Source organism: Sturnus vulgaris, chromosome 5 (genome assembly GCF_052056855.1).
Source record: "Sturnus vulgaris isolate bStuVul1 chromosome 5, bStuVul1.hap1, whole genome shotgun sequence".
In the NCBI taxonomy this organism is placed as follows: domain Eukaryota; kingdom Metazoa; phylum Chordata; class Aves; order Passeriformes; family Sturnidae; genus Sturnus; species Sturnus vulgaris.
The window spans coordinates 35216676-35243814 of record NC_142247.1 but is presented as its reverse complement, the minus strand read 5'-3'; the positions used below and the strand labels follow the sequence as shown (position 1 = coordinate 35243814).

General features: G+C 40.7%; 1 protein-coding gene across 3 annotated transcripts in view; it reads left to right on the top strand.

Annotated features, from left to right (window-relative positions):
• The window catches only part of TBXAS1 (thromboxane A synthase 1), a 256159-nt gene that overhangs the window by 73288 nt on the left and 155732 nt on the right, over positions 1-27139 (top strand). For all 3 annotated transcript variants that reach the window (XR_015803902.1, XM_088165417.1, XM_014876964.2), the window contains one exon: positions 10077-10170. Coding sequence is in view for 2 of the 3 variants with exons in the window: in XM_088165417.1 (XP_088021543.1) it covers positions 10077-10170 (94 nt within the window). In the remaining variant the exon portion in view is untranslated. The remainder of the gene's footprint in view (positions 1-10076; positions 10171-27139) is intronic.

Below are 27139 nucleotides of genomic sequence, written 5' to 3'. Positions count from 1 at the left end.
GGCATTACTGCATTTTTCAGTGATTAAAGAAGGAAAACACCTCTCAGTCCGTTCTCCTCTGGGTTTGACGTTTAATGCATACCCAGGGTTGCTCTATCTGTGTGTAGTCAGTTGCTCAGTCTCCTTTGGCTTGAATGGGTGATTCAGAGCTCCAGGAAACCCCAATTGCCTTTGTTTTGCTTTTAATCTGGATGGCACTTGGGAGTAACACTTGAGCCTGCTTTTTTTAGGTACTTTTTAAGTTCAGAGGATCTCCTTGAAGTTTGCTTCCTGCAATCCTTTCATCCAGTCTGTTTGAAATTCTGCTTTTCCTTTGGCTTTGTTTGGCATCTATTCAACTATCTTCTATTTTGTAGGAATGATTTTCTGCCTTTGTTAGTGGCCCATGATAGCTTACTCAGGCTAGTGATGGTGGTAGACTGCTCAAGCACACTGAAAGGTGATTGAAATAATTTCACTGCTCCTCCTTGTCTCACGCCTGAGGTTGCTAAAGGGTATTCTCCTTGTCCTGGAGTAGGGAATATGCTATGCATATTCCTTGCTCTATCTGCTGTCTCTAAGATGAACTCACGTTATGAAAAAGACTGAATTACTTGTCTTTTCTGTGAGCTCAACTCTTGTCAGTCCACAGATACTCAAGAAGACATGAATAAGATGCAAAGGAAAAAAGGAGGCTGAGTTTATTTTTTGTATTGCCACAAGGCTTTGAACCCCACTTCTATACTTCCTCTCACTGTTCACGTGTGCATGAGCCCCGAGGTTGGAAGGATTTTCTCTTCTTCCCTTCAGAAATTAATGATGTTTCTCCCTGGTGACTGCAGTTCTGTGCTTTGCTTTGCATGAAAGGAGCTCCAGACACCCTTTACTTTAACTCTAGTGGTATTAAGTCATGCAGCAAAGTAGAGCTCTGGACTTGCACTATTTAGATGCATGCATGGTAGCTACTCTTGTTCAATTCTGAGGCTTTGCAGCCAGCACCAGTGCTATTTCATGATGTAGTAGATGGTCATTTGTTCCTTGAAGCAGCCTCACTTCCAGTGGGTCTTTGTGTGCTGCTTTGTGTGCCTGGGTCATCCACATGCCAGGATATGGGATCACTCCTCCAAAGGTGCATGTGTACCCTAAAGATTTGAAAATGAAATGTGTTTGTGTGAAGTACAATTTAATAGTTTGTGGTATTGGGTTTTTTTGTTGTTGTTGTCATTGTATAGAAAGATGAGAGAAATGGGGGAATAAAAAACTGAGCAAGAAAGATAAAGATCTTCTCCTCATGGTATCACACTACTCCTGATATTTAAGTCACAGGGAGCAGGCAGTGTCTCCATTACTAATTCCAAGTTATCATACGCTGTCTACTATGTACAGATGTTATAGCATCTTTCCTGTAATTAAGGGTCAGACAATGTTGTCATTGTCACCCCTGTGCTATAATGGATTAGACCTTGTATAAAATAACCAACTATGAGCTGAGATTTTATGTGTGCTCTCAGACTGAGAGCCAGCACTTCCTTTATTTTAAGTCTGGCTTTAATTATAGGTGGGTCTGCAAGCACCACAAATTAAGGTCGTGTGATGCTCCCATTATACAACTCTATTTTAAATTGCTTATTGCTTTATCAAACTCCAAGCAGCTAGGATTGAAGTTTTCTGGAGCTGCTGTCTGTTTTAGATGGAATTATTGAAAATTTTTAGTTAAAATGAGCTCCATAATTTCTGAGATAAATACTAAAGAAAAACATTTGGTTTTATTTTGGGAATCTCTTGGGGGTTGGGGGTTTTTTTCATTATTTTATTATTCTTAAGAAGTGATATTCTGATTTTTATATTAGCTTTAAAGCAGGGTTTCAATATTTGCTGAGAGGAGGCGGGCTTTTGTCAGTGGATGTACCTTTTTCCTTTCTCATGCAAATTTGGGCAAATTGTAAGTCTTTGAAAAATTAGTTAGCACATATTCACTGGAATCTCTTCTGTTTATATATAATTTTAAGCTAATGTTTCTGATTCTGCCTTTGCTAAGCATAGTCCCACCCTTTGTGTGTGTGGAGGACTGACCAGGCAGCAGGTCCCCGAGAGCAGTTGGTTGCTCTGAGTTTCTCTGATGGGATTGTGTTGGAGTGTCATAGCAGCAGTGAGATCTGGGTGCAAGAACTGCAAGTGTGCAAAGCCTGTGCAGACAGTCCAATAGGAATGAGGCTAGGCAAGGAGAAACTGGGATAAATTGCTGCATAAAGGAGGATGAATGGCTGATACAAACCAGTGTGGGACTGTGTTGGGAAGGGGTCACTTGGGGAGCTCATGATAGGAGGTGATGCAGGGTCTGGGTGGCAGTGCAGTCAGCTCCAGTGAGAAGCAGAGACTGGTGACAGGTTCATGGATGAGGAAGAATGAGGGTGTGGCAATACTGCCAGAGGAACAGATGAGGGTTTGCTGGTAGGATGTCAGCACCCAAAAAAGAGGCCTAGCATTTTGGTTTAGCAGCTCTTCAATTTTGCTGGCTTTTTTTTCTCTCTGAGGAAGTACTGACTCTAGCAGGCTGTGCTTCACAGCTCCTTTGTGTGAAAGACAACCTGCCTCTTCTGTCAGCTCTTCCATTAGCTCACTTGGCAAAGGTCTCTGCCATAGTCTAGGGTCTTTTGATGACCACTGTGGATGCAAAATGATACAATGTGATGTATTTTTAATGAGTCGTGGGGTTTTATTATGAGACCTTGCAAAGAAAATTGCATTAAAGACACATTGAGGTTGTGAAGTCAAGCCCACACAAGTTAGGAAATGCCAGAACAAAGTCGGGCTGTGGACCATTAATTCAGGCTCTCTGAACACCATGAAATGATCTCTGGTGCTCTGATCATGTATGTCTCTGGTTGATATGACCTCTGCCATATTCAGTGCACGAGATGGATGGCTGCTCCTTGGTGTTAACTTAAAAATAAATAAATAGAACTAGTTCATGGGCTATGTAATCTTGAGGTCTGAGCATTTATCCAGAACTGTCTCTAGGGAGGTGAGTTGTCCCTGTAGTCTGTCACTGCAGCTCATTTTATATTACAAGGGGGAAAAGGCCTGAAGTTTGCTCCAGATACTTTGTCCCTGCTTCGGTACCTGCCACATGTATGCTGACAGGCTGGTCTCAAAAAGGGGGATAGAGCTGTATTCCCCACATCACCTTCAGTTAAGGGAGATGTGTCTGGCCCTAAAGCACTGGGAGGCGTTGAGCATCTTGAAGCAATTTTTTTTTTCCCAGGGCTTTCCTGGCAGGGTGTGACATCATGCAAAGCTTGTGCCAGCTGGTTCTTAATGGCACTGAGTGTGCATGTGCTGTTGTGGAAAGTGGTACAAGACCTGAACTCTGAAACCAATTTCCTGACAGCAGCAGACACTGGACAAGTTGTGTGATAGACCACAACTACATGGAATAAGATATGAAAGGCAGCTGAGGTTGGTAGACTCTAGAGGGAATGCAATGTGTCTTTGCCTGCACTCACACCACTACTTGGTGTGTTGCTAAATAACGTTTTGGGACTTCATCCACCACAGCATTGCAACCCCCTTTTCGGCCCTATGAAATAATGGGCTAGTGACATAATAAGTACCTTCTTTGTCAATGGAAATCTGGAATGATTGGGCTCCCAAGAAGACTTTTCTCACTCAGTTTAAATACGAAGCTGTTTCCTGCATCCATACAATTCCTCTTGGTGCGCAGGAACAGCTGAAGTGCATACAAAAACCGACACCATATTGTCTGCAAATTAAGTTGCATCACTAGGACGTGAAATTGCATAACAATTAGGAAGGTTGATAAGGTTGACACTTCATGTCCCTTTTAATTAATTAATTAAATGTCCATTTGAAAAATTAAAATATATAATTAGTTGAGGAAAGAGGAAAAAAAAAGTAATGAAATTTTACTGTTGTTTCTGAGCACTGTGTTTCTAGCAATGCACCTGTTTTTGCAAGCGTCAATCTTCCTGGCTGAAACAAGAACATCTATGGCCTTGAGGTGGTACCATTTCCTTCTGCAGGCCCCACAATATCTGTGTGAATAAACAGGCACTTGAGGAAGTGACTCCTTAATAAAGATATGGTGCCAGTGGTCCTAGGGAGTGAAAGGATGGCTTGGTGTGTGGTTAAGGCAGTAGGGCTGGGACATGAGCTGAGCTTAGCTATAGCTCTGACCCAGCTGTTCTTGCAGACATCATGTATGGCCTCATGGATGCACCAGACCTCAGATCTGCATCTGCTGTGGACAATCCTCCTGGTGAGGAGACTCCTCTTTGTGGTCACTCGGGATGGAGCTCAAGCCTCCTTTCTCAAGGTTATATATTGCTATAAGGAGCCAACAGCCTCTGCTGCTGTTGACCTCCATCGTTTTGTTTAAAGGTGTTGGGGCAACACAGAAGGGCTGAAGCTGTGGATTTATGACTCTTGTTCATTTGCTCTTTATTTGGAAAAGTCACCGCCCAGTGTGAAGAGGTTACACTCTGAGAGAGGTGATGAAATATTGTCATTGACCTGCTGTACAGACCATCTGTCTCTTGCAGGACTACTCTGGAATATGGTGAAGAGTGTTGCTTTTTCTGTGTAGGCTTTTTCATTTAATTTGCCTTGATTCACTGCTAATCTTTTAGAACTTAAATCAAAGCAACCCCCAAAACTTTAAATATACTGTGACAACCTGAAGCCTTGTTACAGCCAATGTCTTGAGACTATCAGTTCTCTTAAGAGACATGAAGGAAATTGTTTGACAGACCAGAACAGTATGGATTAAAAGATGACTGTTAGCATATAGATGAGGTATAAATTTAATATTGGGCATATCATCTTGCCTTTTCTGCACACTGTTCCTGATGTATTAGCAAATATTTCAATGAAATAATGTCCTATGATCATTTAGGTTTTGCAGCTGGAAAGCATCTGCCCTGTAGAGGCAGATGGTGCAAGTGTGTGCAATGTCTTTATTTTTTCTTATGCAATTATGTCAAAATTAAGGCTCTGCGAGTGCATGCAAGTGATTAAGGAGAGCAAGTGTTACATAGAACTTCTCATTATCTCTGAAACTGTTATTACAGCTCTACAAATTCATGGTTAAAAAGTATAGATTTGTTGAGCTTGAAAATTAAATTGCATTACTTGAATATCCTTATCCCAAACTGACTAAAGTGTCTCTTGAAGATTAATTTCAGTTCATTCTTAGAGGTATACTTGTGGATATTAAGTATCTCTTTTTGGAGGTATAGTAATAATTCCATACTCTGAGCTTGATATTCTACATGTCCAAGTGTATTTTTTTTTCAGCAAATCCCTCCTTTTCCACCAGAGGTACTGCTGGGTAACAGCAAAGGGCAATTTGGTGGCCTGTGTTGACCCAGGAAGAGGGATTTATTTTCCCCATTTTTCTCTCTTCTGCTTTCTGAGGGACTGTCTTTTGGATGGACAGCTGATCTAATTTTGTGGTTTTGTTTTGTTTTTTCTTTCAGTGGGTGTACTTTCTGGAGGTAATAATCAGCACAGGCTGTATCCTTCTGGGATGATATCCACTTTGGCTGCAATACTCATCCACTTGCAAGACCTGTTTTCTGTGTGTTCCCTTGTCAGAATGGGACCCGATAATGATTTTCCACCTTAAATATAATGAGGAAAGACTTATGTGATGGAAGCTCTCCAGTGACTCTGCTGCAGTATTCATAATGAAAAATTTCCCAGAGAGGGCTGAGAGCTGAAAGTCTGTAGCCAGCTTTGGGATGATGTTTTTGTGAGCCTGGGCTCTCAGGGATGCTTGTATATTTTTTCATGAGCTATCATTGTAATGTTGGGGAGGCTATCTTTATTGTGTGCATTATCACTAGTTTTTTGAGCAAAATGCACCCCCGTGTTAACTGGAGTCTGGTATAGGAATATGTAAAGAGAGGCAAATAGGTAAAAACGCATAGCGATTGTCTCTCGTTTGGCAGGAATGATTTCTATTATCTCAGCAAAATACTTTGTTTTCCCAGTCAGTCTTGCAAAATAATGCACCTTCCAACTCCCAACAATGAGATTAAATAACATCACTTTTTTTTTTTTTTTTTTTAAATCTGTGTCCCAGTTTATAGCTTTTTAGATATTATTAGGTTGTGTATTACTTAGATGTAGAAGTAATGACACACTTTGTGTATTGGGAGAAATTTGTGTAATTTCAACAGGATGTTGAACTCCACAATGCTGAATTGGAAACTGTGGAATCTTGTCTGCTATCTAAATTGATGACCCTTAATGGTAGACTGCATCATCTCAGTACTGACCTGGCTGGACAGATGACTAGTGGCTAGTTCTGTTGATTATATATCCTTCACAACTTTTATTAATTATCTGTTTCTCCTTTTTTTTTTTCTTAATTTTTTTTGCATGGTGTTTTGTGGAGAGAAGTTAGTATTTCAGAGAATTTGTATCTGCCATGCTGGCCTACAGGAATGCATTTGGCATATTAACTTTCTTTCTAACAGTTGCATTTTAATGTATACAGAGAGCATTTTGCTCTCCGAGGCCATCTGAATGTCTTCAAAGGGTTATTGAATTGTTTATTGATCTACTTCATTGCTGCTGTTCCTCTGGTTCTTTTTGATGTCTTGTCACTTAATTCAAAATATAATGCCCAGCTTTTAAATTAAGAATTGTGCAGGAAGCTGTACTTGTGTAAACATTAGGGTATGTTTCTCTTTTGAGTGAGAATGTACTAGATTGTCCACTAAATACTGCTGCCATCAGAGTTTTATCCTTTTCATTCCTCTCACTTTGTGTAGACTCATTCCTCTCTTCCTCATAAGAAAGCTGAAGTGTCTGGGATTTTATCTTTTAGGTTTTAAAAAAGTCTTATCTCTTATTATGCAATTAGAAGCTGACAGACTAGTTCCCTGCCTAAGAAAAAAAATTTGATTAATTTTCTTTCCTTTCCTTGAATATTTTCTCTGTATTTCTCTTACATTTTTACATTTCTTAAATTTACTAACTAAAAGTGACTGTTGATTACCTCCCTCCACCCCCCATTAATTTATTCTATCACCATTTGAAGTTTTTTAAACTTCTAGAGTAGAAAATCATCAGTGGCAAGGAGTTCCATAGTTAGTATATTTATATATTGGAAAAGTGTTTCATCTTTAATTCTGCCACCTGAATATTCATTTGTGGATTTTTATACTATATTTTAAATTTTTGGGTAATAACTCCTAATTTATTTTTAAGCCTTGCATGATATTAAATATATTTGTCATAACCTGCACCAGTTTCTTCTTTTTTCTATGATTAAGATTATAGCCTGTTAGCTTATTTCTTGTACAGAAGTGGTTCCATATCTTTGGTTATCTTGATCACCTCTTAGTAGCTCTTCTAATTTTAGATTTTGCATTTGATTTAGCCTTTCTTGTCCATTGGCTGATCTTCTACCATCAATGTGTACCCATAGCAAGGGGGTTTCCTGATACCAATTTTAGTGATAAAGGAATGGAGAAGTGTGTTAAGTGGCAGAGTGAGAAATAAGACTTCTCACTAGTGATAAGGCAGGATTGGAGCTGTTTCATTTGGATGTACAGCTTCCTCAGACAAATGGCTTTGCCTAAGAGGCTACCCTGCCTGTTTGCACTTGCCCAGCTTCTAGCCCACCTTCCCCTCCCAGCACTTAGTGTACTTAGGATGCAGCTCTGAGTTACTAGCCAAGTGTGTGTCATGGGGATGCTGAGTGACCAAATCACATAAATTGGCCTGTTTGAGTTATCAGCCTCTTCTGGCTCAAAAGGCAGAGGTTTGTGCCACAAAGCTGTCAGATTCATGTATTGCTGGTGTTCACTGAGTGTTATACAAGACAATTTTTCTTTTCCTTTTTCCTTTTCCTTTTTTAAAGAAGTCCAAAAGGCACTCTTTCCTCTCTCTCTACCCCACCCAAAATACTGAGTATGAGTGGAAATATTGCAGAAATGGGGGGAAGCTTTTAATATTTAAGGCTGCAGAAAGTAAGCTGTTGCATTAGTAATGGTCAAATTAAGGCTATGTGTGCAGTGTTAGATCCTTTTATACATACTGTCCCGTCAGTCATTGGTCACTTGCATACTATTTTCTTTTCTGTAGGACATCAGATATTTCAACAAGACCAGAAATGTTGTAAAATCATGGAGTAGAGCTAGATATGTTTATTGATGAGATTCTTTTTTTCTCCTGCTGGCTTCACCCTTTTGTTGTTATATTTCAGTCTGTAGCTTGATGAGACTGCTTCTCTCTCCCATCTCATTGTAAACTGTTGTTCCCTACCTTTCGAAAACCTACTTCAAATGTAACTGAATAAAAAGCAGTGGAGAAAACCACATTAGGAGGGGGGAAAAGGAAAGCAAATCCTCAGCTGTATGAAGCTGCCAGTAATGTTCAGAAGCTGACAATGATGAACTGTTCAACTAAGTATAAATAGTCTTCACAGCCTCTGTGTTTCTTGCCTTGTGAAATGGTGCTCATTATTTTTTTCCCCTTTTTAAATATTTGGTGTTCACATCATTTACTCTGTCTAGTGTATGCCTCTGTTGCAGTCACTCTTCATGTTGCTGTACGTGAAAACCAGGAGTCTACAGACTGTCTGGTGTGCAGTGAAATGAGCAGCTAACTGTAGCCTAGCCTGGTGTTTTGTGATCTGCCATGTATTTTACAGTGAAAACACCAGGACAGAATACTGCAAAATTGGCAGGTTTTCATTGACAGGGATTTTAATCTTTTTTGCTGTTTACATACTGAAGATGAGGGCTTTGCTATGACACAAAGACACTTCAGGAAGATTTCAAACAGCAGCAGCAGCAAAAAAAGTCCTCTCTTTGGGGATGAAAATGTATCATATAGGCTATTTTGTCATTTTTGAAGTTAAAACATTTCTTTTCCCAAGAGTATTAGCTGAGAAAAATCCCATCTTTTTTAAAGCAGTTAAGTAGCCAGGAAGTCAATACTATGTTTAAATGTGTAATAAATGTTGACTTCTGTGCCTTTACTCCATGATACCTTGTCATGCTTGACACAGTGTCCTTGCATAGACTGAAGACATATTATTTCTATTGGGTATGTGAGAGAGTTTGTGTTTGTGAAGGTTTGTACTGCCCCATTAAAAAAAGAAAATGGTTGCTATTCAAAATTATTAAACCTCTATCTCCTGATTATGATTTTTGTAAAATACCTTCACAAAAGAAAAACCATTACGAAAATAGGTACTGTGCTGCAGGAAATCTCAGCAAATAGAAGTGCACAACAAAAGTCGTTTTTGGGTAATCAAAGCTGCTGCTAGCTCCTGCTCTTTCACGTTTCACTAATTGAAGTCCATTGACTTAAATCCATTGTTTGTATTAAGAAAGGAGGAGGGGAGGAAATAAAGAGGCTCTGAGGTTGGGTTTTTCTTTTTTCCAGTATTGTCCCTGTCAACATGCCACAGTTTCATCTGAAACAAGGGATGCATGAAGCTTTTCAGTCTGGGTTTTGTTTTCCCATATTTTTTTTATATTTAATTTGCTGGCTGGCAGCTCTAAAAATCACTTAATCAGCATATCTGGCCCAAGTACTAGGCTTGACTTGAACATACTGACAGTGTCTTGGCTCATGGACAACTGAGACTAGTTTGAATTTTTGTTCTGTGATCTATATAGGTAGAGGTGATGGAAGAAGAAAATAATAGTCTGAAAATCTGTCTTGTTCCTTTCCCAGCAGTGCCACAGAAGTCAAGCCCCAAATGCTTCTTTTGATCTTGTTTGTAACCTCTTGTAGCTTTGGAGATTCACTTCTGACTTACAAGACCCTCTGTGGGAAGAGGAGCAGCTCTCTAATTCCACTGCTCAATTTTGCAGGCTTGCTTGTGTTTAAGCCACTTGGTCCTTTTGCCCTCTCTGAAGCACCAGTGTATTGCATTTACTTTTGTGACCTGAGGAGCTGCCAAGCAATATAATCACATTGGCAGTTCTGTCTGACCAACACAGAAAGCATCTTCTCCCTCTCTGAATCCAGGGAAGTCACCTGGACTAGTTACTGTGGCAAATCCTATCATGACAAGATCCAAAATTAGCTTGCTATATTTTTTTTTCCAGGTACTCCACATCTGCATTCTCCAAACTAAGCAGAGTAGGGATCCGACATCCTCCACCTCTTCCTTTCATTGGAAACCTGCTCTTTTTCCGTGAGGTAGGGTATATTTTTCTTTGTTTCAAAGTGATGGGAAGAGTGAATAGACATCAGGAGGAATCTTACAGCTCACTGGTAGCACCTCTTCAGGCACGTCCCTCTAGAAAGGACAAGCCAAACTAAGCTTCTTGAATGAGTTGGTGGAAGCAGTTGTGTGGAAGCAGCTGTAATTCCAGGATAAAGTCAACTTGAGAGAAGGAAAATGTATAAGCTCCTGCAGTTAATTACTTGAGCTGTTCCAAGAAAGTTCATGCCCTCAGTGAAACAAACTTAGTTATGTGAATGGAGCAGGTTATGTTAACTAGCCCCAACTGTTTTGTTCCAAGTGGTTTTGGCTCCTACAGCTTTTGTTTGTTTGCACTTTTGCTGATTGTACACGTTTATTTTAAAGTCTCTAGTGTTGCTTGCTCCCAAGCAGTAACTGGAATTAGGTACTGCTGGATGTTGTTTCTCTGTGCCACAAATATTAGAGGTGTGAAGAAGAGGAAGTGGTGGCATTTTGCCTCCAGATTTTATTCCCTCATTTTTCTCACCCATCCTCTTTCAATAGACTGCTAATGCTAAGTTTTGTTCCTTGTTCCATTTCAGTAGTATTGCTGAAGTTCCAAGATACCTTAATAATGAGGAGCTGCCATTTCTCTGGTTGGATCTTACAGTAAAATCTCTCCAATGTGGCTCTGTTGCAGCCCAACTTTTCAGGAAATCTGGGCCAGCTCCAGCTGCTGCCCAGTTTTCCCTGTTAAGTGCATGGTCATCAATATCCATGCCGAGATCTGAATTATTAATGCGAATATATTGCCTCTTGCCTTGGTCTGCATGGTGATTGTTCTGTCAATATCTGACTCATTATTAGATAAAACCCTTTTAAATACCAGTTTTACATGTCCATCTGATTTCATTTAAGAAATAGCATAAAAAGTAGACTTAATCCACTCTAGAATAATTTAAACTGGAATTGGCAGGGTGACTTTAACTTACAAGAGATTTTGGTGGTATGGGATGCAGACTGGCTCACCTTCACTGTTCAAGTTTCAATTCAGCTGGGTGGCAGAAATCCACTCATTCTGTAGCTCCTTAGTGGTGAAATCCAGGTATCATTAGTTACTTGCCAACACTTGCTGTTAGGTAAAGATGCCTGGAAACTAAGTTATTTTGGTGTGTTCTAGATAGACTCGCCCTGTACCAGCGTAGAAGTATAAAGGTTTTGGGAAATGACCCAAAATGATCATATGATCTGTTAGGCAAATTTTGTCACTAGAATAGCATTTATTAAGGTAACTTAAATCAGATTAGTGAAAAAAGTTAACCCTTATTTTACTACCTTTTAGGAAGAAAAACAAAGGTAGCTGAGAAACTGTATCTTGGGATACCAAGAAATAACTGTTTTGAAATGGAGTTGAGTGGTTTAAAGCCACAAGCACTGCCAGGCTATATATCCAGCACTTTGGAATTTCACCACCCATCTTCTCTACCATGCTACCATTGCCAGTAGGAACAGGCAGGGAGGAACCCAGCCTCTTGGTAATTTTTCTTCCTCCTCTCACATCGCTTGCCATTTTTTCTGGATCTGCTCCTGGGGCTGCTTTCCTAGAATAGTGCCCATAGCAATGAGCCAGAAATGGGAGTGCTGCTTTTATACTGCAGGCTCTTGTCTATGAGAGCATTTTCAGGGACACAAGTGCTCTCACTGCAGTCAGTATAGGACATCGTCCACTTTCCCTTTCCCAGGAGTGGAGAAGCAGGGCTTGCCCATCACCTTACTGGAAATAGGGGTGGTTTTAGGGGCCTAGCTGTGAAATGGAGCTGTGCATGAGTAGTGGCTTGTTGGGGTTGGATTTATTTTTACATACATATATATAATTTTTTTTAATGGGAAGTAAAAAAGTTTGATTTTTTTTTTTTTTTTCTGTTGCTCCATCTATAATATTAAGAAGTTCTTGCCCTTCCATGTTTATGCAACCATTCTCTTTCCACCAAAATAGCTGTTTGGAGAGTCTCCCTTTTAAATAGGCTGTCTCTTTCTTAGTATTGCTAATCTTTTGCAGGGAAAACACATGAGCCATACTCCTATTAAATCATCAAACTAGTGCTTTTCAACCATGAACACTTATTTCAAAGGAATTAATGAATGGTGACTAAGAGGAATGAATTGATATGTGCCGTATGGGAATCTGCATATGTGTAATTCATACATTTCCAGCATCAAATTTGGTCTGCAAATTAACACAGGTTGAAAAGCCCTGAACACAAATGAGATTTGGAAGATAAAAGGAAATCAAGAGGCTTCAACATATGCAGCCGTGCAGTCCAAAAAGTCTCCTCTTCTCATGAATTCAGGCTTTTCTCCTAGAATATGATTGCTAGAAATGTAAGGAAAAGAAATAAAGCAGGCAAGGAAGTCCCTTTGACATAATAGAATAAATCTAGGATCTGGGAATTTAAGGAAGAACAATAAATGCCAAAAAAATCTCACCAAAATTGTGTAAGAAGTATTTTACAATTTGTAATGGTATAAATTCAGGGGTTTGCTTGTCTTCTCCCTTACTTGGGTATAAATCACTTCTACTGAAATAAATGAGGATTCCTGTTTTGCTGCACTGTGCATGTAAACAGACCTTTAGGCCTTACCCTTTTCTTGCAATTCTTCTTTAAATGTGCCTGAAAACAAAGGAACAGTACAAGCAGGATTTCACCAGTTGTCCTGGGTTGTGGAGTATTTAATATACTTTCAAAGGCATTTTAAACAAGAAAATATTTTGTTCATGAGACTTTTTTACTTATTTCAGAGATCTTGTGAACAGTGTATTTTATTTGAGTAAAATAATTGTAGCTGTTAATATAGTCTCTTTGAGAGAGGAAGAGGAAGTTTGGAAAGTAAAGGGGCTAAGGAAAGTGCAACAGGAAAAGACCTATCTCCATCACAGAAAAGGAGATTTGAAGAGGTGGCTTGGGGAAAACAAAGTTATTTTACTGTAAGTCACCCCTTCTCTCTCTTGTAAAATAAAGGGAGATAATCACACTCTGAAACTAAAACATATCCAAGTTAATCAGCTTATCTCAACAATGAGAAGATAGGAAATTATTGCAGTTCTGTAGCTGGGAAATTATCTGAGACCAAGATATTAGATTAAAAATTCTTCCATTGCATGAGAACAATTTGTGGTGGGTAAGTCTGATGTAATAGTAAATATGATTAGGCTGCTTTAAAAAAGCAGCATGTTCAATTTTTTTCCAATAACTGAGCAGACTTGCAGCCATCAGGCTGCTGTTTTGCTACAAATTCCTGACTGTTTGCTCACCTCTCCATGTGCTGCGTTTTTCCTATGAGTATGGAAAAACATTAGGGTTGTTTGTGATAGCTGTGTAATGATTGACACAGGGGCATACACAGCATAGACTTTCACACTGTATCTGTATAGGCTTTATAGCAGCAGGTTGCAGAAAAACTAAACCACACTCTTTAATCAGTTCCCAGGCTAATGATTTTATTATGTGACAAATGCTCTGAAAACTGAGAAGCCACCTATCTGCATCACCCTTTCTCTCTGGCAAACACTTGACCTGTTGCTATGGCTGTGCTGTGCTTTTCTCCCCCTTTCTCATTCCTTTCCTAAAATGACAGCTATGCTGTTTTTAAATGTCATTGGCTCTGACATTTGCACGGCCCTGGTCGCCTAGTGCTGTACCTGTGTGCACTGCTCCCTAGCCAGCCTCCTGGAGAGCCACACTGTGCTGCAGCAGCTTTGGGGCTGCTCCTGATGTTTTGGGGTGGTGGTAGGTGCGTGGGTTGCTGCCTTGTTTTGATCCTTGGTAGGTGGGATATGCAGTTGCGTGCAGCTGAGTGATGTGCTTTGGGTCCTTATAGCCCTTATGTGATTATGTATTGCTTTCCTCCTATTACTCCTAGCAAGCTCCAGTGATGCTTTTGACTGTCTGTGTGCTTGCATCCCTGCCTTGCATGTTAATGAAAGACATCACTCTCTTTAGCCCCTCTCAGCTTGGACAGGATGCTCTTTGTTTACTCTGTTTATTCCAGTCTGGCCTACTTGTAGATCCTGGACTACCCCAGAGCGGCCCATTTCTGCTGAATGGAAGTGGGGGCTGTGTGGGTGCTTTGTCTTGATTTCAGTTTGGGATCTGGCTGGGCTGTGTTGTTTTATGGCTGATGGGTGGGAGTGGAAAAGGGGGGAGTGCAGGGAGGAAGCAGAAAGCAAACATTTTTTTCTTTTTCTTCACTATACATATGCCAAAAGCATCCTTCAAGTTGGACGTAAAGGAAAATAAAAGGCAGAATCCTTGCAGGATTGAAATTACCCCATGTCTAATTTTTAGCCTAGAAAGCACTGTGTGGGTGCTTAGAGAGGCTGCAGCGTTTACTGCTCTGGAATTTAATGACACAGCATTCAAACCTAAACAAGGTTGGAGAGAGGCAAACAGTGAGGGGAGCAAGAAGGGGGGAAAGGGAGGAAAAGGAGCTCTCAGGCTCTGGACCTGGGTTGAATTACAAGAATAATGACTTGCATTGATAGTGAAAGCCTGCATATGGTTTTGTGTTTCTTTGTGCAGATAAACAACAGAAGAATGAGATAGGGTGTGTGTGTTTTGCCACTTGATAGCTATTTGTGTGGAACCAGAAAGGTTGGCTGTGGCATCACCAACCAACCTGTCTTTGTCTCCCCCAGACACCTTTGTGCATCTGCTGTGGGCTGCTGACTGCCAGAATAGACCTCTTGGGGCGATCCAGGTCTTCTCTTCTGTCCTGGGAACGCTACCACCCTAGACTGGAGGGCATATATGTACATGGTGCAGATAAAAACCTAGCCACTTCGTTGTCTGTAACATGACAGAAAACCTGAGGTTAGATGTGGGTTTATGTGTCTATTTCTACATCTATAAAGCCAGTCTCTTTCCCCTTTAAAGATGTGTATTTTCTGAGTTTCATCTGATAGTCTGTGTTACTTCCTTTGATCAGATGTTAGCATTGTCAGATAACCTGACAAAGTTGGTGCAGTGTCTGTGGGAGCCTAAAGCAGGAAGTCAAGACAATTGGCTGTCTCCCACTTAACTAAATGCTATTTGAAGTCTTTAGCAAGGGCTGATCCTCAGTTTCTGAGATGAGCATCAGGTAGAACTGTGCTGTATCTCACCCCAACTTCTCCCTGCACTGGTGGGAGTCTCAGCAGGGTGAGCTGTGTCTGGGGGGGGAGCAGTGTGTGCACCTCAGAGACCCTTCTGTAGGGACATGATGTCCTCAGGAGCTTTGCACTTGCAGTGTTTCCCATAACTGTGTTTGCAAGATATACCTGAATGTGACATCAACTTTAAATAACATTTATGGATGCTGAGACAGTATGAGGGTGCACAAAGCAATTGGTAGCTTTGATGTAATAGAAAAAGGGGATGAATCATCACTGCCTTGCTGGTGAATAATGGTGACCCATGCAATGAAGGTGGTTAGTGGTCATGACAGATGCCTTTACTCTTCTGGATTATACCATTTTTACTTTGAGGGAAAAACAATTCCCTTTTTCATTACAAGGAATGGTGTGTTGATGGTGTGGCTTTTTCCTAGAGCAGCTCTAACGTTTATTTTTGGGCAGGACTTGTGTGAATGCTTCCCATAGACCTCAGCAATTCCCCCTAGAAGGAGATGCAGAACTTCATTGTTCTACAACAAAGCATTATCATGGTTTTGGTATCCCTTAACCCATGCTTTGGTTGTTCTTTTTGACACACTTCATGCTTGCCTTATTAAGTGCTGCATGGGGGGAAAGAGGGAATGGTTGAGGCAACTGGCAGATCTTAAGTGGGAAGGAGATGACGTCTGTGGCAGCACAGAGAATAAGAGACTCCCTAATCGTGCTCCTGGCTCTCTTCAGGCTCTCAGGGTGATTTTGGGCAAGTCTGACTGGGGCAAAGCTTTCTTCTTTTCTGGATAATCAAAACGATCTTTTACTTCACCTTGGGCCTCTTTTATTCACCTCCAAAACAGTAAAGATGATGTTCTGGAATAGATAGGTCTGCTTTTTGATCAGGTTATGGTAAAACATTTTGGACAACTTCTCTGGGGCCTGTTAGATTTGGGGAAGCTGATATCATGGGTGTCTTGAATGAACTGAGATGCTCCAAGGCCAGAGGGAGTTTATATGTTTTTGCAATATTCACAGAGCAAGTGGGGCAGTGAATTAATACTAGGCCTGAGTTCTGGCCTATGAATAAAGGTATCTGAGTGAGGTGGTCCTCAAGATGACAGCACTGAAGGAGACGTCTATGCCATCCCTGACTCCTGCCCTTTGATGGGTTTTTGGTGGCAGCTGCCAAATGGCTATCCAAGATCAGTCAGAGCAGAGGTCTGCATCATTCATATGACACCTGACTCGTGCGAATGGTGTAGGGAAGTTTGCCATGTGTTATGTCTTTTAGAGAATACATTTGCATGTTCATCACATAACCCTCTGGAATCTGCTGTGCACCCTGCTCTTCAAGCAGCATGTACTGCTAAATTAAAGCCATCTCTGGCCTGACATGCAGCAGCAGTGAACCCAAACAGCTGAGCTACAGTGTTTGAGCTGCGAGAATGAGATAATGTGTAGTTGCAAAGGTGGTAGCATACGGGTAGAGCCAGTGTGGTCATAAACTGGACTTTACCTTGGGTTCCAAAGGAAGTAGAGACCCTCACCTTGAAAAGCAGCAAAGAAGGGATATGTTTGAGCAGGAGGGTTCCAATAGCTGTTGTGGTAAACTCAATGGCTTTTACACATGAACTAAAGAAACAGTGCTGCTTTTTTGAGTGTGACTTCAGTTTTGCCTGTAGTTGCACTGACCTGAAAGGAGTGGGATTGGAATAGATAAAATCTTTTCGTCCTTGAAATTGGGAAGGAAAGCAACAAAGTCAGGGATAGAATGAATAAGAGCAATTCTGTTATTTTACATGGAATTGTAACTTACTCACATTACCTGTCAATTTGGATTTTGGAAGCATCCTGTGTTGTTCACATTCTTATTGTATGTGGAGAGCCTCACATCCAGAAATCCAATTCTTCTGTGTCAGCAAGACCAGTATGTATAATAACATCCAGGTATCAGTTGTAATGCTAAAATTATAGCAGGCTCAGAGTGGGTATTGTGAACAGTTGTTATCCATGAGCCAACAAATTTAGCAGAGTCTTAACTTCATTAGCAGTGTCTAAATGCATTAGCCATATGCTCCTCAGCATATGGGTAAATACATAACAATTTATTTTCATTAGGGTTTTCTTACAAGTGCTGCTAACCCAAGCTCCACTAGAAATGTTTACAGCATGACATGTCTCTTCAGATAAGAAGCTGGCCTTCTGGTGCAGCAAGTCATCCTGAAAGGGTGACAAGCAAGATACTTCCTTGTCCTTTCTGGGAATAGGCAGGTACAGCTGTGATGGCTCTGATCCACTGCATCTAGCAAGGGTTTATATTAAAATGAATAATAGAAGGCTTTGGAGAACTGTCTGTTCAAACACGTGCTGGTAAAATCCTGGTATTCCTTGTGTGCTGCCTTCTGGTTGCCTGTGATGCACCTCAGATGACATCACCACCTGTAGCTTTATAAGACTCATGACCTTCTTAGTTCTTCCCACTTCCCTCCTTCCCAGGCAGGATGCAGAGTTAAAATATAACTTTTCCTAAGAGGGACTGAGTGTGAAATTAGGTTCTATTCATGGCCTGTAGTCAAATGGATGTGGTGATGGAAAGGCAGGATGAGTTTGTAGGGTGGGCACTGAACAGAGCTGTGAGGCCTTCAGTAGCTGCAAAGTGGCATGGATGTAACTTGGCCACTGAGTGCTCAGCGTTCTCTCTAATTTCTCAGAAATAAATGAAAAGCTATTTTCTTGAGAGCATTTTTAATTTTTTTTTTTAATAAACATTTTTGCAGCTTGATTCAGAAACATGAGCTGCCTAGAAAGACATTAAAGAGTAAAAAAGGACTGATCTTATTTGGAGAGGTAGAAAGTTCAAAAGTTAATCTGTTTCTCCATAGCCTCAGAAGCCTTGGCACAAGTCTGAATTTAGATGGTAATGTGAAACAAGAATCAACTAGAGTTAGAGTCTAATCAAGTTTTTTTGCGATCTAAGGTTTTTTTTGTGTTTGGGTGGTTTGCTGTTTTTCAGAAAAGAAAAATCAACAGAAAGCCAAAAAAATGTGCTTTAAAAAGAAATGTATTTAAAATTTCTTTATTTTCTTTCTTTGTCATCATGCAACACTGATGAATGAATGAGTGAATTGAATTATAGTCTTGGGTTGTCCTTAGACTTTTTAACTTTTAATTTTGTTGATTAACTATTAGCCTTTTTTACTGCTTAGATTTTGCAATTTTGTAATATTCTATGAATTTTAGGAGATTTATAATAAGGCAGAGGCAAAAGTGAAGTGTTCTTTGGAAAGTTGTCCTGGGACAGTTATAAATATTCAGATAACAAAAACAACTCACTGAACATTGCTAACTTATTTTACCTTACTACAAGAAAATTGAAAATCATAAACAAGAGAGAAAAAAACTGAACTACATGTTTCAAAATACTCTCAACTGTGTATTTTCATAATAAAGTGTGTAAGAAATAAACATTAAAATAATTGCAAATTAGTCTTTGCTATTTTCTGAATTTCCCTAGTTTTTGTGTATTATATCTGATATTTGTTTTATTTCTGTGAGTATAGAAAACTGTTAACTTTCATAGGCAGGATGATGCCTAGGTTGATTTAGGTTAGGATTAGTGAAAGTTAGGCTAAAGGAGCTGCAACAAGTCATATACTATGATGAGTTGAAATATTCTCTGCAAAATTGAGTAGGACTTCAAACAGGGTAGTTATTCTTCTGCTGAACGGTGCTTTTCTTGTTCCACTCAAAAGGGAATTGGGAAAAAATACATGGAAAGAGAAGGTGGTGGAGGGAGGTATCTCTTTGGACACACAGAGAAAGGAGATGGTGAGCCCTAGTCTTCTGACTTGCTCGCTTTTACTTCTGTATATTGAGAGGAAGCAGTGGGTGATAAGCCCTAGACAGGATAAGGGGTGTTCTGGCTCGAGAGAGTATTCTAGGAAAGAAGCACAAAGGGGTATGAATAAGAAATTGGTGATTGATATGTGATTTTTGCAGAGATGTGACGCATCTGCCTTGATCTGTTAATGCACTGCAACACGTGGTACACTGTGTAAAGTGTGTGATGAGGCAGAAGGAGGAAGGATTGCACTCGATTTATCCTTATTTTTGTTCCACTTCTGAAGGCAATCTAGGGCGGAAGCACCTTGCAGCCAAAGTGGAGTGAAAAGGCACTTGATCACAGAGAAGGGGGAAATGGGAGAGCTTTGGGGGAAAAAAAGCAGTTGGTGACCTTACACCAGAGGGTCTCTATTTTAATAAAGAGTTTCATAAAGTTCATCACAGATAGAATTTGGGACCTTGCAAGTATCTAGTAGTTATATTTGTGTTTATCTTTTTCACTACCTTTTTTTTTTTTTCCTTCCCCAGTGCCCCAGGGAGCCATCTCTAAGGCCTCATAAACGTGAGATTTCATTTTCTAATGCTATTTCATTTCCTGGATGGAGGACCTGCCATGAGAAGACCAGACCTCAAATTATAATAGCCCTATAAATAACTCCCTAAGGCAAAGGAAAAAAAGAAAGCCTTTTAAAGACAACCACAAATGCAAAAATGGAGGTTTTGGGTTCTTGCAGAACCAGACTAAGCAGTTCCAGTTAGAACATGGCTAATTTTTTGGGTTCCCTGTTTAACTCTTTGCATTGTTCATGTACAAAATTATATCTCAAAAGTCCTCAGATCTTTTGATTGAGCTTAATTTTCTACAGTGTTTTGATGCCTTTTGGCCTGTCTTTAGATCCTGCTGAAAAATGGAATTTCCAGGTAAAATTGAAAACAATCTGACTAAATACAATGATGGATTGAATAAAAATTGTCTGAAAATGCAACTTCTTTCTGGGTGAAGCCGTTTTAATTCAGCAGACCCAGACAGTCTGCCTGCTTTCTGCTGGAAATCTGTGCGGAATTGGCACATCGACTAGAATAAAAACATTCCCGAGGAATCGGCGTGTTCTGTCAAAACATTTGAACAGCTCCTGTCTCCCAGAGCACAGCACTGCTCTGGAGCCGGCAAGGGAGCTCTGCAATGCATGGTGCAGGCTTCCCATCCAACCTCCCATCTCAAATACACCTTTTTACATAAGCACGGGCCAAGTGTTTCAGGTTCAATTATATTTAGCTGTGGAAGTAGTAGAGAAGGCAGTTTACAAGAGCCTTTTGCACCGTGGTTGGACCTGTGTAAGGCCGTCCTTCCTCTGCTCCCACTAAGGCTGTGTTGTACATGGTTGCAAAAGATTCTTGAGTCCAAATGTTAACCCAGCAGTGCCAAAACCACCACCAAACCATGTCTCTAAGTGTCTCATCAATGTGTCTTTTAAATAGCTCCAGGGATGGTGACTCAACTACTTCCCTAGGCTGCCTGCTCAGTGCTTGACAGCCCTTTCGGTGCAGAATTTTTTCCTAGTATGTGAAGGAAAAGTCATGGAGTTAAGGTCAGAGGATTGCAGTATCTTCCTGGAGCAGACTGGGTCAATAGAGTGGCTGGGGACAGGTAGGCTGGCAAATCTGAGCTCCAGAAGTCCTGCTGTTCAGGGATGGGATTTCCCCCTGACAGTGCCATGTCTTTTGCCACTGTATGACTGCTACATGTGAGGTTACTCTCCAGCAGCAAAGTTCAACCTCTGTGTTATGGGCTAATAATAATAATAATGATTTTTATGATTTGATAAATTTTAAAAAAATTGTAATCTTTGGCTAGAAAGTGGTACGCAGCAATTACAGTGTTTAGCAGAGCAAAGTGTGATGAAACTCAACCTTTTCAGCTTGACACTGATTGCTTTACTTTTGCTAAGTATTATCTTAGCCCCCCAGTACTAAGATGAGGGGGGTCTTGCTAGTAGGTTCTGCTTGGTATGAATGAGACTGGTAAAATCTGGTCTGCAGACAATTTACTAGAGATACTGTCTGTCTATTATTGAGACAAATTGCTTAGGAATGTAATTGTATTGTTCCTGTTACCAAAATTGATATTCCCTGCCTGACTCCAGTTAAATGAGTTTTTATTTTTGCAGAATTTCTGGGCTGTTGCGTGCTAAGGTGTTGTGGTGGACAGCAGGCAGTTGGTGTTTGAAACAAATGAGGTTTTTCTTTATACTTTTCTTTATACTTGACAGAGAGGTGTGGCTTAAGCAGTACTTTAATGGGCGGACGCACTTGCAGATGCTGTCCTTTAAGGCTGTACACGTGACAGTAGCCTGTTTGAATGAGTATCCATGCTCGTTTTAACACCGGGAGGAAATTAAAGTCCAAATGAGCCACCTCCCTTCTACCGCTCCATCCGGTAAGGGAAGGATCAAAAAAGTGCTTGACTTTTGCTGCTGAAAGAGCTCTTCACAGCCATGATGTGGCTGGTATGGAAAAACAGCATGGTCACACCCACACAGTGCGGGAACTCTGCACCCTTTTCTGTAACCAGGGCAATCTTGTACCTACTTGTCTAAGCCCCATCCAGCAGAAAAAAAATTTATAAATCAGCATAAAAGTAAACAAGATGTGAAGGCAAGCAACCCACTGTATGTGCTTATCTTGTGTACCATAGCACATGTCCAGCTAGCGATTTGATATCATTTAAAATACAAGTAGCATCCCTGAGAAATGTGACAGAAGACGATGACCTGTGCCAGCTGGAGCAGGGAGGGCAGAGGTAGCTCACAAACCAGCCCTAGGTTTGCATGGATTAGTGTCAGCACAGCAGACTTGCAGGGGGATGGGCTGTGAATGTGCATTCCTAACTCTATTATTTATCCTCTGGGCCAGAAGGGCCAGATGTGTTGCATTGCATAGGCAACATATTTATTCTGTGAATGATCATTCCTGATGGATCCCCTCCAGACAGCCCAAAAGTTACATTACTGAGCCCCAGCCTATTTTACGTAGAAAGACAAGACCACCCAATCCAGTGCCTTTAGGGAAGGGAGAAGGTGGAATTGCTGTGATTTCACATTTTATCAAGCAGCTGTACTCTCCATGGACAAAATGCTTATATACTGGTGTCTAACCCAAGGCAGCTAAAGCCGTGCTTTGGTGCCCAAAAGTGTAACCATATGATTTGTCACAGGAGTTAACAGGTGTTGGTACTTCTAAATATTGCTGCAACTCCTTTTATCTAGTTATGATAAGTCTAACCCTCTGCACTTAATTTTGTTTTAAGCATATACTGTGCTGAAAAAATATGGTCACCTTTGGGACTCAGGCTTCTGGAAACTGAGGTTTCCCATCCCACCTGAGCAACATGATCCTGTTGAAGATGTCCCTGTTGATTGAAGGGAGGTTGGAATAGAAGACCTTTAAAGGTCCCTTCCAATCCAAGACATTCTATGACCAAAAAGATGAAAACTTAATTCATCACAGTATGGTCATATGGGAGGGGAAAACATGAAAACATAATAAAATCCTTCTCCGAACAATTATAGCAAATATATGTTAAAAGGCTTTAAGATGTTTCACAATGATGAGCCCACCTTTTGATGAGATAACAGACTGGAACAACAGTGTCAGAATTGAAGCCTCTAAATATATTATATTCCTCTCTTGCAAAGGTCTGAGACTTGGGTTTGTGCAGACTTAGGGCTGTTCTAACACAGGAGCATTCCCTTGATATGTTGGAAGTTTATCATCTGGAGAGGGAGACTTGAAAGAAAGGAAGTGTGCTTGCAGTTCTATGGGCAAGGAAACTGAGGGCTGTGCCTGAGACCAAGAGCTAAGTGCCCTCTGTGTTCTCTGGGCATGGGAGCAGGTAGCCAGTGATTCCTGAGCTTGTGCAGGAAGAGGTTGTGACAAAGGCTGTGGACTGCATCTGCAGCCAGTGGGCTCTGGCACAGTGCCACAGTTGATGCCACCTTCCCAGAGTCCCTATTGCTGCCGGAAAAGCTTACGTTACACGTAGGATGATAATGCCTCAAAACATCCCCACTGGAATAAATATGTACCTTAAGTTGAGAGTTCAAACCCAACTTTTCTACTTTTCTTTTTTACTTTTCTACTTCTTTTGTAGTCGGTTTTGTAATTTTCATTTGGTTTAGGAAAAATATAAATAAGTGTTAAATTCATGCTTAAAAGATTGTATCTCTTCAGACAGATTTGCAATCCTTTTTCTCATTTTCAACAAGTAAACTTGCTTCTGCAGCAGAGATTTTGACATTAAGTGTCTTGATAGAATAATAGGCATGAGATGGATTGCAATCTATTGCCTCAAGACTTTGCCAATCATAAACTAAAATCAGTTAATGCATTGAGTTAAATCTTGCTGTATTGGGCAATGTGCTAGTAGTATTAAAAAAATCAATCCAGAAAAGATATTGATTATATTATCTCCATAGCAACAAACAATAATAGGATAATGTTAGCTTAATAATTGTGCTTTGTGAAAACCTTTCAGAATAATTACTGCATTGTGGTCTTTTCACAATGTGGAATGCAATAATGCTTCTTCCTTGACTGCAGTCACCATCAGCACTGCGTCAAGAGATGTTGTTTTTGTGTGCATGCATATGTATTCATGGGTAATTTTGCTCCGGGTGAAACAATTCAGCAGACTATTTTGGGATCCATTTTTAAATGGTCAAGACCACAAATTGGCAATTGTTTTCTGTGTGGCTTGTTTTCTCCCACCCCCTCTGAGAACTGGCTACTGTAAAAAGAGGTCGTTAACATTCCTTTTCCTGCCTCGTTCTTTACAAGGCACAAAGATTTTGGCATGTAACAAAACTAAATGTCCAGCTACTCTGTTAAGGATGTGTGGGAGAGAGGAGCTCTGCTCTAAAGACGTTGCTTCATATCTGTTCCTTTAATTTAATTTAATCTATCATCCTCTAGGACTGACTTGTTCGGCAGGAGCTGAGATATTTGCCTGTATTTTAGGGGACCTGGTTCTCTTGTGCATCCTACATTGTCATATAAATAATAACCTGAGGTTATGAATATATGGAGATACTTTCCTACATATAAGAAAGGAGGTGTACGTTAACATTTTTAGCCTGAAATTTTGGCAGGAGAGTCAGAGGACTGATATATACCCTTTTCATCTGAGTCTTGCTCTTTACTTCCACATCAACCCTGTAATTTATAACTTGAGTTAAAAAGAGGCATTAACACAAATCCATGATGAAGAAGCCAAGTTTTTAGAGTGGCTCTGTGTAAGCTCTGCTCAGCAATAACAAAACATCTCTATATTATCAATGCTGTATTCAGCACAAATCCAAAGCATAGCCCTATTCTAGTCACTGTGAAGAAAAATAACTCTACCCTAGCCAAAACCAGCGCAACAGGTGAAACCTTCAAGTTTAATCTGTGAAATTTAAGCAGGTAGACCATCCTGTGTCTATGAAAGATCCTTGGGGTCCTGGCAGTAGATCTGGAGTCTGTTCTCCTTCTGGTCAGGCTAGCATTTCCTATTGATCAAAGGCTGACTTTAGAGATCAGCTAGCTCTTCTGATAAATCTTGCACTGGCAGGAGCTTCCCCATGGCTTTTGTAGGGTGCCCCATGCTATTCCCAGTAGTATGATGGGATTGCCTCTTTACTTCTAAGGACATGAATGGATGTCACGTTGTCTAGTGGACACTCCTCCATGCTTTTTGCTGTGGGACAAACAATGTCAGACAAGTTAAACTTTTAGCATCTCTTCTAACTGCACATAATTTTATTCTGATTCTTATTTCTGGGGAGGTTTAGTCATTCAAACATCCCATAATTTGTCTTCTTACTGTTTACCAAACAGGTCCCCTTTTCTTTGAGGACCTTCAGAAGAAAGCTTCTGCTTTGAAAGCACAGCCTAAAATAAATTACCCTCTTGGACCTGGGAATGTGCAAGCCCTCTGCTCTATACAAGTGTACTGTGTACATAAGAAAAGCAGGATAGTGAAAGAGTGTTGACAGTTTTCTATCTGAGATGATGTCTTCATCAGGAGCTTGGCCGTGCTGTTTTCCTCTCCAGTCCCTCCAGGTGGTTGCTTTACAGGGAGGATGTGTAGGAAAGGTTGTTTTATATCCCTGGCAGTGGTTACTTTCCACCAGTGGCACAGTCTCTTACAGATGTGGTTAATTCACAGGGAGAGGGAGGAGCAGTGGTTGCTCTCGACTTTGTACCTTATGCCAAAACATCTAGGCCTGCATAAGTGTTGTACTGAATGTGGGTGCCAATCACCTTTCTCCTTCCCATGTGCAAATGAATTCAGTTATGAAAGGACAGCTAAATGCATTGGTTCCTCTGGAAAATATCTGGTATTTGCAGGTGTGTAGCATCATTCATTAAAAAAAGAAGCAAACCCAGATGGCTTGACAAGGTAGTTTTTTTCCTGGTGCTGCTGCAGAATCCAGCCCTGAATGATGATCTAGAAACAGAAATGAATGGCTGACAGGAGGCAGTTCAATCTCTACCTCCAAACCTGAATTCCTCTGTATATGAAATTGTCACAGTTGAAACTCTGCCTGTGCTTGATGCATCCTGTGCTTGCCAGTGATCTTACTGATTGCTAGAGCTCTCAAATTCTTGTTCCACTGTTTAGTCTCCTTGTGCTCCTGTTTAGTTTCCTTGTGCTATCTCAGCTCCTGATGCTCTCTGCAATCCTGTCTGACTCTTCCTAATCCCTTTCCAGGGAGGCCTGATATGGCTTTCTAGTGTTTCTCTTTTTTTGTGCTCAGATCCTACCAGTTACCACATGGGTGGCTTGGGTCTAAAACAGTGTTTAGCTTCAAGACAGAACATGAAGAACCTTATGAAAACAAGGAGATTTTTCTGGAACAGTTATTTTAAAATAGGTGAAGAGTCAACTGCTGCTTTAATTGTCTGTTGGGGCTACAGTTATTCCCAAAAGGATAAAACTATTCTATTCTGCACAGGATCTTACAGCTGTGCTTTGGGCTAGGTCTGTCCTTCTTGGTGGCGTGTTGCTCTGGGAGCAGGATGAAATGCTGGGGGTGTTTGTTCCCATGGCTAGGCTGAAGATGTTGCTCTGCAGACACATTCCCTCTCCTGCCCTGTTGAATGTATGGGCTCACCTTAAACCTTGTGTGTGTCAAGCTGACGTGTCTGCCCTTAACCCTGTGGCTTTTACAGAGGTGCCATGTGATAGAGGGAGCAAAAGAGACTGGTCATGCCTATGCCTGGCCTGCCCATGCTACAGATAGCAGCATGCTCTGCTCTCCATCAGAGGCCAGTACAATCTATGGGGACGTTTTTCTCTTTTCATGCTTGAGAGCTGCATCCATACAAGGCGGGATTAGACAAGAGGAAGCTGAGCTTGTCTGGCCATGTTAAAATACAGAAATAGTCCTGGTATCTTTCAGTAATGCATTATGATTAACATTTGTCACATGTAATGATCTTTCTGAGCCTCTTCCCTCTGCATGCTGTCTAGTGCTTTGGTTTGGATACTGTTTTGTGTCTTAGCATCATCACAGTAAAAGATCAAAATTTGTGAGCTGAATTTGTGATTATCTTAAGTTCTTTCACTTGTGATTATCTTAAGTGTACCTTTCATACTTTTAAATGTGAGGGTCACAGAAAATTGAGTGGCATGGATTTTATAGCCAGTTCATTGACAATGACAGAGACTCCTAGCATTATTACAAGGGGAATATCTCTGAGGAGGCTAAGATATCGCCCACTGAATGAGTAATCTTGTGTCCCATAGATGTTTTCTTGAAACCCACCTAAATAGTACCCACCTAGGCACTCGTGAGCAGTATGAGATGGCCCAGAGTTTGCATCAGAATGGAAAGCTTAATCATTGTCATCCTAATTCTGTAGGTGAAGGTGCAAGATTTGCATATGGATGTGTAATTTTTCCAAAGCTTATTTCAAAATCTGTTTGCACTCTGTGGCACCAAAGGCAGACT